This window comes from Ornithodoros turicata, chromosome 1 (genome assembly GCF_037126465.1).
Source record: "Ornithodoros turicata isolate Travis chromosome 1, ASM3712646v1, whole genome shotgun sequence".
Classification (NCBI taxonomy): domain Eukaryota; kingdom Metazoa; phylum Arthropoda; class Arachnida; order Ixodida; family Argasidae; genus Ornithodoros; species Ornithodoros turicata.
The window spans coordinates 42,256,772-42,268,815 of record NC_088201.1 but is presented as its reverse complement, the minus strand read 5'-3'; the positions used below and the strand labels follow the sequence as shown (position 1 = coordinate 42,268,815).

The window sequence follows — 12,044 nt, the reverse complement described above, 5'->3', positions numbered from 1 at the left end:
CGGCCACCCTAACCACTATGACACAGGAGCTGGTCTCTTTTTTGTACAGGTAGTTAAACAGAGGTAAGTATGAGAGTAACGGCAGGGCGAGAGCGTCAGAGTTTTGGCTTAATAATGCCGTACTGGACCTATGCCACACTTCATGGTGTTCAGTTTGATTTAGATGCCCTAATGCTGTGCGATCGCCTGTGCAGTTAATATGTGAAGAGCAGATGACTTCCCCTTGCCCTCCCAGTTACTTCACCGCTACAGGAATCCCGGTTTTGCACAATACCACGCGCGTTTGTTGTAATGTAGATTATTGTCAATCATTTAAAATAAATTTCGGACTTGTGGCATAAACGCCGTTTCTTGACAGTAAACGCCAGGTCTGTGACAACGGAATCAATTATGTGGGTCAACTTTAACGCGCTCTAATGGCAAGGGTATTTAAGATGAACGAATTACCACGCGTGTTTGTTGTAGCGTTGATACATGATACATTTACCATAAATTTTGGATCTGTAACGAGTGCAAACATCTCATGGAAAAGAGCTGTAGCTTAAACGTCCTTGTCCCTGTCCTTGTCCCTGTCAAGGTGGAACTCATCAAATTTTCATGGATAGAGGTCGACCTGACACGGAATCGTCGTGCGGGTACACTTTAACGCTCTCTAATGGCGAAGCTAATTGAAATGCACAGAGTACCACGCGTGTTTGTTGTAGTGTAGATGCCTGTCAATCATTTATCATCAATTTCAAACATGTGGCTTAAACGTCCTTTGTTCCCTATCAAGGCTGAACTCATCAAATTTTCATTGATAGAGGTCGACCTGACACGGAATCGTCACGCGGGCACACTTTAACGCGCTATAATGGGGAAATTAATTGAAATGCACAAAGTGCCACGCATGTTTGTTGTAGTGTAGATTCTTGTCCATCATTTACCATCAATTTCAAATATGTGGCTTAAACGTCCTTCGTTCGCTGTCAAGGCGGAACTCATTAAATTTTCATTGATAGAGGTCGACCTGACACGGAATCGTCACGCGGGTACACATTAACGCGCTATAATGGAGAAACTAATTGAACTGCACAAAGTGCCACGCGTGTTTGTTGTAGTGTAGATGCTTGTCCATCATATACCATAAATTTGAAACATGTGGATTAAACGTCCTTCGTTCCTAGTCAAGGCGGAACTCATCAAATTTCCGTTAATAGAGGTCGACCTGACACGGAATCGTCACGCGGGTACACTTTAACGCGCTATAATGGAGAAACTAACTGAAATGCACAAAGTGCCACGCGTGTTTGTTGTAGTGTATATGCTTGTCAATCATTTACCATCAATTTCAAACATGTGGCTTAAACGTCCTTTGTTCCCTGTCAAGGCGGAACTCATCAAATTTTCATTCATCGAGATCGTTGTGATGACGGAGTCCTGGTGAAAGCCAACTTGGACGCACTCTAATGGTAAAACTAAATAGGATGCACAAAGTTACAAGCATGTTTTTTTTTAATGTAGATTTTTTAATGTAATGTATATCGAACTTGTGGCTTAAAAATCATTTGTTTCCTGTAAAGACGCAAGTCACGAAATTTTCATTCGAGGTCAATATGACGACGGAACCAATTATGCGGGTCAGCTTTGACGCTCTAATGGTAATTGGAATTAAAGTGAAGAAATTCCTACGCATGCTTTTCGCAGTGTAGATGCATTTCAATCATTTAACATAAATTCCGGACATGTGGCTTAAACTTCCTTTATTCTCTAACTCGCCAAATTTTTCGTTCTCATGCAGCATTGTGCAAGGCCGTAACCTCCTTACGCGTTAAGTCGTTCTAATAGCAAAATAATGAATATGTTAAAAATACCATGCGTGTTTATTGTCATATACATGGTGTCCACGCTATATGTGACCATATCTTTTAAAAGCATATTTATCACTTTTTCCGAGATGAAATCAATTGCAATATATCATATGCTGAAGGACGCTCTCTAGATAGGCATTAGGAGACTCCTAAGGCAATGTCTTAATTAAGTTTCAATAATTAACTTTTTAATTATGAATGCTACGAAGTTGTTCCAATGAGAACATCTGACCTCTTCAGTCACCAAATACCAAAGCCGTTTTCAGAACAAAAAATCGTTGATAGATCGTTCGCAAAAAAAAAAATCGTGAAGGAACACCATTTCTTTCTTTATTTTATTTATTACACATCTCTAGAGTAGCGTCTTTTCTTCGCCCTCAACACGAGAGAATAAAAGAGCACATTATCGCCTCTTGCGTCCGTGAAAAAGATTTAAAAAAAAACGGAAAATGCAGCTGAAGATAAGGGCAGATAGAGTCACCCGATACGTTTGTTTTTGTTTTCTTTCCGCAAGTTAAAGCCAATCTTCGACGCATGAGTCGGCACTGTGCTCTTTGACTCTCTCGCATCGGGGGTCAACGAAAGACGCTTTTTCCAAGATGCACAATGAACAAAATAAAGAAAAAAAGTGTTCACGAATTTTTTTTCATACGATATATCGAACAGACTTTTGTTCTGAAAACAGCTTTGGTATCTGGTGACCGAAGAGATCAGATTTTCTCATTGGAACAACTTCGTAGCTTTTCTAATTAAAAAGTTACTTATTGAAAGAATTAAGACATCGCCTTAGGAGTCTGCTAATGCCCTCCTAGGGAATGCCCTTCAGCATACGCTATATCGCAATTGATTTCATCTTGGAAAAAGTGATAGATATATTTAAAAAAAATATACGGTCACATTTAGCTGGGATGCCCTGCATACAGGGTACGTGAAGTAAGACTGAATGAATTTGATGAAATCCGGAATGACTTTGTTTTTCGCAAAAGTCGTTCAATACATCTATGCTGGACGCGACCAATTCAAAGGTGGTGGCGTATAAACAAATAGCGCAGCCGTTAACTAACGTTCCCGATTAATCATTATAATTAGTGGAAATACGTTGACTGCGTAATTGCTAAGATGTAGAGCATAACCCTGAGGGGCCTACCATGCAAGAACCGAAATCACAGAGCCTTTTTGCACTCTAGTAAAAAAATGTGCGAACATACAACATAATTGAACACTATGCGGGTTTTTCGGCAATTTCTCCTCTCCCTGTCTCGGTGTCACCACTTCTCAACTGACAACAGGTTGTTCCTGAAATCATGGAACAACCCGCTTTGTCCCTCGAGTGAGGGAAATAGCGATGTTGTTTCTCAGTCTAGATTATCATAAAACGTGCCGTACTTGATTTTCTTTCCGTCGTTATCTCGTTTGATCTGCACAACACAGTGCGCGATGTGATGTGATAAACGTCACGCAATAAAACTACAAATGCATTACTGTAAAAACCTCGCAGATAGCAAAAACACAATCACCCATTCCGCTGCTCAATAAATGTCTACGTTGTATCAGATTTGAACAAGAGAAAAACAACGAGGATGCTAGGAAGCGGGGGGCCTCATGTTTCGAGGAACAGCGTGATGTCAGTATCGTCAAACGGTGACAGTGAGGGTGATAGAAAGAGCGGCTGCCCGAACTCGCGCAACTCTCGACAATAGTGCATTTTCGCTCATTTTTTAAGGGCACAGAGAAGTGTTACTGTTTCGATTCCTGCTTACTACACAGTAAACTTTTTACACTTTTTTGGTGAAAATGGCTTGTCCCATGGCGTACACCTTTTTGGTGTTGCCTTTACACTGAAATGATGGGTGTTTTCTAATGCACCCTTTAGTTAAGTGTATTCCTAGTAAAACACTGTTATAATGGGTGGTTAAAAACAAAAACACCCTTAAAATGGGAGTATTCTATTGAAAACACCTTGTATGATGGAATTATTTGCCAGCAAATATTCCCTCGCAAATAGTGTAATAGGAGCTTCCGCGGCAGCATACCGACACCACTGGCCGTGACATAGAGTTCGACGTTCTTGCTCCTATGGCAAGCAGCACCGCGAACGTGGTAGACTTCCAGCAGTGGTTTCATCGTAGAACCTAAACCGGAGTGCAATGCGTCGCAGGCACGCCTCGTCAGCTTGTTAACACTGTGGGACCAACGTGAGTGCAGAGGCGTAAAGAGACATGGGGCACCCTCAGTAGCCTATATTGGCGTGTCGCATGTATCATATACTGAAATAAAATTTGTTGAGGTACGTTCGTTACATGTGGTGGGGCGGCAAACGTTGTAACGGTGGCGGGAATGTGTTTTTGCAATTAACACCCACGCTTGCAACGAGTCAAAGGTATAAGTTAAATTTCTAAACATCCCTCCATGTCAAATCCTGTGTTTTTAACTCAGGTTATCGGCTATAATGTGATTACTTGCTGAGCGGAGCTGTGAAACCAGCATAATTTTTCTCTCACGAAATAAAACACAATTTTTAACACCATACTCCCAATTCAAATGGGTGTAAAAAAGGTGCATTCGACGGAAAACACCTGTTTCAACACCCCACTTTACACCATTAATGATCCACATTGGATAAGACGTGGTGTATATCGATATTACAACTTTAGTCATGCACTTTTTGCACTCTTTGTGGAATAGAAAAGGGTGTTTTTGTAAGAATACACCTTGTTTGAGCAAATAAAGGTGTAAAATGATTTACTGTGTAGACTTCTCAGGGTTGTGCTCTCCAAATTTGGAATTGCGCGCTCAGCTTGTTTTCAGGAATTATGAAGATTGATTACAAAATAATTAACGGCCGCACTAATGACATTGATAAGACACATGCCGTCCACAACTATTGCACTCGAGTACACTGTGCTGCTTGGGCATCTCTCTTCCTTTTGTATTTGATTCGAGTGCGTATTTGAGCAACACCTCCAGGATATGGAAAAGGCTTGTGCCTTGCATCACACTGGAAGGCCCGCTGTTACTATTGTCGATGCTGCCATGAAGTAAATGAAAGAACGAACGAGAAGAAAGCTCGAAGCAGTCGCAGACCTCTATATAGGTGACGTAAGCGTGCATGCCCGGCATTATTTAGGAAGTGTGGGTTTTCCAATCACTTTTTTGTGCCGAACGTGACTCTGCTTTCACATCTAGATGTTCTGAAAATAAGCAGTCTTCCGCTTGTTTATTTTCTTATTTTTATTTCTCTAAGGGAGGGAGTTGATAACCGGCAACCATTCTTGATGGCGCGGGAAGAGACTAAGACGCAAAATTTGGAATTAAACATTGAAATGCCCTCATGAGAAGGCCAAGAACAAACTGAAGCGTACGATACAGTGATCATAACCAGCGGTATGGCCGAGTTTGCTAAGGCGTCCGCTCGTTGGTGGTAGCCAAGGTCGTGCTAAAGACTGGGAGGTGGTGGGTTCGAATCCTACCGCCGGCTGTGCTGTCTGAGGTTTTCCCTGGGTTTTCCGAAGACTTTCCAGACGAATATCTGCACAGTTCCCCCTGAAGTCGGCCCAGGACGCATACTAACCCCCCTGTCCCGCACTCCTTCCTGCTGTCCTCACTCCATCTGTCCACGTCTGTACGCCGCTCATAGCCACAGTTGCTTCGCGGCGCTAACACGCAATAAAAAAAAACAGTGATCATAGAGTAACAAGGTGCAAGTACCGAAGTGAGGTGCAGTTACTGAATTCGCTTTCTTAGCTTATAAAGCATAATTTCTTTTCAGCATAATGTAGGATAATTTCTGGGGTTTTCCTCAGACGCTGTCACACATACGCCGGCACATTTCTCTCAGAAGTCGCCCCAGGACACACATTGGTCATCGTCGAAGGCATCCATATTCCCCACAGAGAGAACAAAAAATGGACCAGGGCTAGCCTTACAAGTGGCAATCACCCCGTTGCAGCAGCTACGAGCAGCAGCCCACAATTCTGAGCAGCAGCACAGCGAAGAAAGGTTTGGCAAAGCGTATCAGAGCTGATTCATCACGTTTTCATTCTGCGCTGGACAATTGCTGCTGATAGCCGGGCTCCGCGCGCGATATCTGATGTACAAATTCCCTTCCTCGTCTGCCCACGTCTCTTTCCATCTTCCTTCCTCCTCGCCGCATACTTTTCTTTCAAGTTGGCTTTCTTACAAGTTCTTCTGCTATCAGGCAGAACCTGAATCAGTGAAGGTGTCCCTGAATTCTGGTCATGAATGCGGGACGCATATACATTGATTTTGTTTTAATATCGGGTAGTGAGGTCAATTCTACACATATTTATACTTGTCAATCCCAAGGTAGCCAGATCAAAAGGTACCAAAAGCCCACAATATTCCATTTCATGTGCGCACTATGTTATCAGCGCGGTATTGCTCCGCGAGGTCACAGCGACGTTCCCACAATCGGTTCTCGCCGCACGCCGCTGCTTGTGTCAACGAGGCCCGTCATTGGCTAGGAGTCCGAAATCTCCCCCATCTCCAGCAGGGATCGGAACCGGAACTGAACCCGAACCGCAAACCGTTATTTTCCATCGAACCCGAACCGAACCGAACAACTTTTTGCTTGTCCTGAACCGAACCGGAACTGAACCAAAAAAAAAAATGATAGGGTTACCGGTGCGGGAATCGGTTCAGAGGTGATATACCTAATTGTACTATCGACCGACCTTTTTTTTTCTTTCGAATATTTATTTTTTGTACGATGCCAGATGAGAGTAAAAGTTTGTGACTGTATCGCCAATTTTTTGCCGGAACAAATGAGGGCCCTGACCGGGTTCTCCCAAAAGGCTTCCGGCACTTCGCTTTTCGTTTTCAGCAGACGACCACGGGAGTGCAATACAATAAAATATCAGAGCCCAGCTACTCCCTTCGGATGCCCTGACCATCTTGTGCAACGAAGAGGCAGAGAGTGAAACCGAAACTATGCAAAACTTCGTGCGTTTCCCTAAGAACGCTTCGTCTTGTGAAATAAGTGGTCGTGGCGAGGCAGCAGTAGACGCTTCCTGAAACGGTTATCTCACACCTTTCTCTTACGACCGGGTGCGGTGAGGGTAAGCTCGCTTTCATGTAGCAAAATAACTGCCGATGAACCGGTTAAACCAGGACCGAACAAAGTAACGGTTCCAATCCCTGTAAGTCTCCCGACCGCTAACCGCTTTTATTTATTTATTTATTTTTTTTCGTTTCTCCCGGAGCCGAACCTGAACCTAACCGATATACCTGAACCAGTTCAAGCTAATAATTTCGGTTCAGCGGAGCTAAACCCGAACCGAACCAATATGCCTGAACCCGAACCGGACAGAAAAAAATACCGGTTCCGATCCCTGATCTCCAGTGACTGCAGTTTTGCTACACATGCGAGACGTGTGACGTAGGTGCTCTCCGAGTTGGAAAGAGACTCACGCGGATTATGCTCTTTGCATGGCATTGTTTCGTGGTAAAGACGCTCGTAGAAGTAAGTGAATTTCATAATTGGATATCGTGAGCCACGTTCGTTCATAGAGCAAGAGCATAATAATTGGAGAATATTCGTGGAGCTGTTTAGTGCCCCTTTAACATACGGTCGCACAGCGCCGGAGTTGGAGAAACTATGTCGAAATATCGTCACGTCCCACTCCTCGATTATCGCCGTCATCGCACGCCACCATGATTCTATTGTATACTTATATCGCTGACTAACACAAATCGAAACCGAAAAAACGCGTTCGAGACGCGGCTATTTCAGCTGTGCATGCAGTGGCACGGTGAACAGCGGCGTTCAGCTCAACACCCACAAAATTTCGATATTTCACCGGAATTTCACCGAACTGTAGGCCTCTCACGAATGTTTAGAGTTCGTTGGCAATCCACTAAAGCCGCGACTGTGCGGACGATGCATGAAGCCTACTGTGGTTTCGCGTTTGGCTGGGGCCAGACTTTAAAATGGCGGCTGCACACAACTGTGTAGTATAGTTTCGGTTACCGAACGTGTAGTGACGCATTCGTAGATGGGAGTACCTCGAAAGCTCCGCGCGTCGCTTTGCTGCTGTTCTACTATCCATGTTCGTCGCTGTTTCCGCAACGTACAAATTCCAGCGCGCAGCCCCGCACCAACATTGTAATAAGCTGCTATGATATTCGAAAACTTCGAATATCAAATCAATCTTCGAAATCTCTTCTTCTTCTTCAAAATCAATTTTCCAATACGAATCGCATATCGCAAATATTCGATTCGTATTCGAAATTTCGAATATCCGCACACCTCTAATTCATAGAATGTACGTGTTGCAACCTCGCCAACTTACCGCCACGCAGAACGCATAACGACAGCCCAGTGGGACAATGATACCTCCCAAGCCCTTCAAGGTTGACCGAGACTTTTAGTTCTTTAGGCACAATGAAAAATTTGGGAAGCACCAAACTACATCAGTGTTCAAAGTATTCACCGTGCGCATCTAGACACCGCTGCCATCGCTCTGGCAACTCTTTGATGCCTTTGGCGTAGAAAGAAGTGTGCTGCTGTCCTAGCCACTGCAGAACATCTTTCTGGAGGACTTCATCTGTGTGGAACGTTATTGGGGCTGGGCTGTAAGGGACAAAACCTCCCAGCGCATTTCCGCTAGGGTTGCTACCGTCAGCACACATTTTCTTGCAAATTGCTTTTCGCACGGCACCCTGTATCAACGTGTGGTAGTACTAGGCATTAATCGTGACCCCTTGCTCCAAGGAGTATACATGAATGACACTCCGCATGTCCCAGCAGTCCCGACTTCCAAACACGTTTGATTTTGTTCATATTTGGCAATTTAGTGGCCCCATCCATGATCTTCATGCGCATATGCTGTGGTTCTTGCTGCTCTCGCACAACACAAACTAGACTGCACTTAACCTGCGCTTCCCCCTAATTAGGGGGAAGCGCAGGTCTCTGGAAGCGGGAGGCTCGCATAACGCAACACACGTTGGTTACGCAGAACGAATGTTTATCGCCAACATGTATACTGCGTTATGGGAGTTTCGCGCTTCCAAATACTTTGTGGGAGAACACTGAACATTCATCATTATTCAGAATCTTCTCCCCCTCAAGCGATGGGATAGGGTGCCGCCTCTGCGGCGAAACATCCCACTACATCACCATCACTTATTTGTTGTTGTTTGTGGGAGCTGAGCTGTGAATAAGGAACCACTTCTGCTAACAACGAAGTGACAAATCGTAATATGAAAGTTCGAATGCGCACGGGAGCTGCGATGGTGAACACATTGTATAGGATGACGATGGCTGCTACAACCCTATTACCCGTCCGGCACTCCAACCTAGGTGCCTCCAACTTGTGATGTGCGTGGACAACTAAAAACATAGCACACGCACATTAAGATATGAATGGAGCCACAGAAGTAGCAAATTTGGACAAAACTGCAGGTCAGGTTTTTGGTGAAGGCCTGTTTCTGAGGGATATTTGATGGCTTCTATGGCAAAATCAAGCCGCGCTTAGGGACGCAAATTCGTTTCCAGGATGTAGCGCTCTCACTTTTCTACACAGCGACACTTTTCACGTTTTCCTAATTTGCATAGATGTGACACAGCAGAAAATGGATTGCGAGTGAATCCCGTCGTACCCACAAAGTTTGCTCATTTCAAAAATAATAAAAACACATTCCACGCTGCTATTTTGCGTTGGAAGACACTATACTTGGCAGCTTGGTGAAAAAATTTCGGAGCACTGCACGCACCGGCTGATAAATGAAAGGCTAAAAAACATTGTCGGGAAAGCTCAGTGTCTCTGGATGGCGCGGTCATTTTTTTCTTTTTTCTCTCGAGCACCATCCCAGTAAACCAGAAATATCCCAGGGACGTCCCAGAAAAGTCGCACACGTCACCTATGTCCAGGAGGTCCACCAGACGTTATCTGGACGTCCACAATGTGACGTTGAAAATCGTCGGATATTGTATCTCCCAGAGAATGTAAAAGGAATTGGCCCACCGCGTGGCATTTTGCGCACATATCTAGGACAGGTGATGCTTACTGGAGTGACATTTTGGTTTGAGACCTTTATTTGTAGATTAATCACATCATGGAAGATAGTTTGAATTAAAAACGCAATATATGTGAGAAGTATCAACGGTTATGCTTCGGCGTTGTTGGCACACGAACTAAATAATTTCCAAGACGTTTTCACCGTTACAAGCGTCCTTCACACCGCTGTACACTTACTGAACGTACTCCTACAACTCTCATTTCAATATATGCTCCATCTAGTACGCCAAAAGAGGCCACCACAGGCCTCCGTAGGCGCACAGGCCTCCCTCTTACTCGATATCACGTGTGTATGTGCGAGTGTAAGCGCTCCCATACCCACAATGGGATACGCAGGTCACGTGGCGTTGCCAATAAGTGCTGTATACAGCGGTTGCATACAGTTCTCAAATAAAAGATGTCGATTATTTATCCAAAACTATTTCTAAAACGTGGACAGATAACAAAAACTGAATAATAATGCATAGTGCTCAGCATACAAGCTAATTTGACGTGAAACGGTAAACGTCCCGTTCACATCCAGATATCCAACGGAGACACTCACAGGACGTCCCCCGGACTGCAAAATGAGAAAAAGTCTGTGCCCAGAGACGCCGCTCGGACGTAAACGGGACGTACACGAACGTCCCTGGGATATCCGAACAACCTATACGGAGTTTAGATGAAATCACCCCTATACCTGGCTTCACTGTTGTTCAACGTATTTTTGAAAGGTGTCTATAATTAGGGCGTCCTTTTTCGGGTTTTTGAAAATCAGGAGGTAAAAATAGGGCTTTATATTACAGGGGCCATAAAATCGGGTAATACCAGACGGAAAAGCAGAATTTTTGGTGGAAACAAACAGCGCTTCTCGCATTTTAGATAAGCACAAGATGCGGAACAGCCATGCTGAACGTTTTACATTTGACCATGATGCATATCCGGGGTAACGGGTGTAACCCGAAGACGCAAGATCCCATTTAGTATAATCCATCTGCAGCCACTTTCACTTACCACACTCTTTGTAGTATTGTCGTCCCAAAGTGCAGAGCAAAAAAAAAAAAAAAAGACCCAGAAAACATTGAAAAATCTATCCAAGCTTAGAAAATTGGGGATGTGCACTATCTGGTTCCCAACTGTCAAATTTTGAAAACAAACATCACACCTAGACTCACTGTTCCATTCAAAAATTTATTTTCAATAAACAAAATTATGAAAAATATATTTTAACTGGTTTAAATTATCACATGGTTTAAACCACCTTATTACAAAGTACCCATTACTCAACTTGCAGGCTTTTTACAATTATTCCATCACAGCTGGTGCAAGTAAGTTTAACAATACTAAATTTCCAGTCACAAGACAACAAAATACACATGGAATTTTTTCAGATGTATCTATCCTCTCAAATTTATTCTGTACACTAAGGTAGCATTATTAGAACCACTGGCTACACTCTTCTGCATAACTGGAGATAATTTGAGCATAAAAATGGCAGATATAAATCAAATTCAATTTTGATAAAAATACTCAACTCCATTTCTGGCAAAAGTTTCCAGTGTGCCAGAATTTGTCCTTGGATGTTCAACATGGTTCCGTCGACATGTGCAACCACTTTCGGAAGCCTGAGTTGAGAGACATAAAAAGTGAAAGGCCCCGTAGGCCAACTTTTAATTACAAATACAAATAGACTGGAGCAGAGTGGTGCCATTCTCCAAAGATTCAGAAATATACAAGTTGTAAGCACTTCTGGAGCAGAGTCATTTGCATTGCACATAGTGAAGTTTGATAATTTATAGAAAAAATATGAGCTATAATCATGAGGGCCTACTATTTCTCCTACCCGAAAGGCAGATTTCTGTCATGTGTTGCTTCTTCATAGGGCAAATATTTTGCTTTCACTTTGGAAAGCTTTCCCTTCTACCCTTTGTAAATGTGGGTACTTGGCATTTTTCTTTTATCACAGCTCACAAACTTGGGCAAGGTAGAGAGGGTGGAAAGAGCAATAGTACACGAAGTACATGACTGTTGCACAAGCACTGAGCATATGCCATGGACGATGCCATCTGTTCGGTGCTGCTCCTCCCACCAGATAATAGATTGTGTCATACTGGAGGTATCTGGAATAAACCATTTTAATACAGGACTGAAGCTCAATTGCAAGCACATCTTCGTT

The 12,044-nt window shown here is 43.5% G+C and overlaps 1 protein-coding gene across 8 annotated transcripts in view; it reads right to left on the bottom strand.

The window, feature by feature from the left end:
* Positions 1–11,045: 11,045 nt before the first annotated feature.
* The window catches only part of LOC135378104 (serine/threonine-protein phosphatase 4 regulatory subunit 1-like), a 66,591-nt gene continuing 65,592 nt past the window's right edge, over positions 11,046–12,044 (bottom strand). For all 8 annotated transcript variants that reach the window (XM_064610979.1, XM_064610982.1, XM_064610981.1 and 5 more), the window contains one exon: positions 11,046–11,988. In XM_064610979.1, coding sequence (XP_064467049.1) covers positions 11,974–11,988 — 15 coding nt within the window. In that variant the 3' untranslated portion in view covers positions 11,046–11,973. The remainder of the gene's footprint in view (positions 11,989–12,044) is intronic.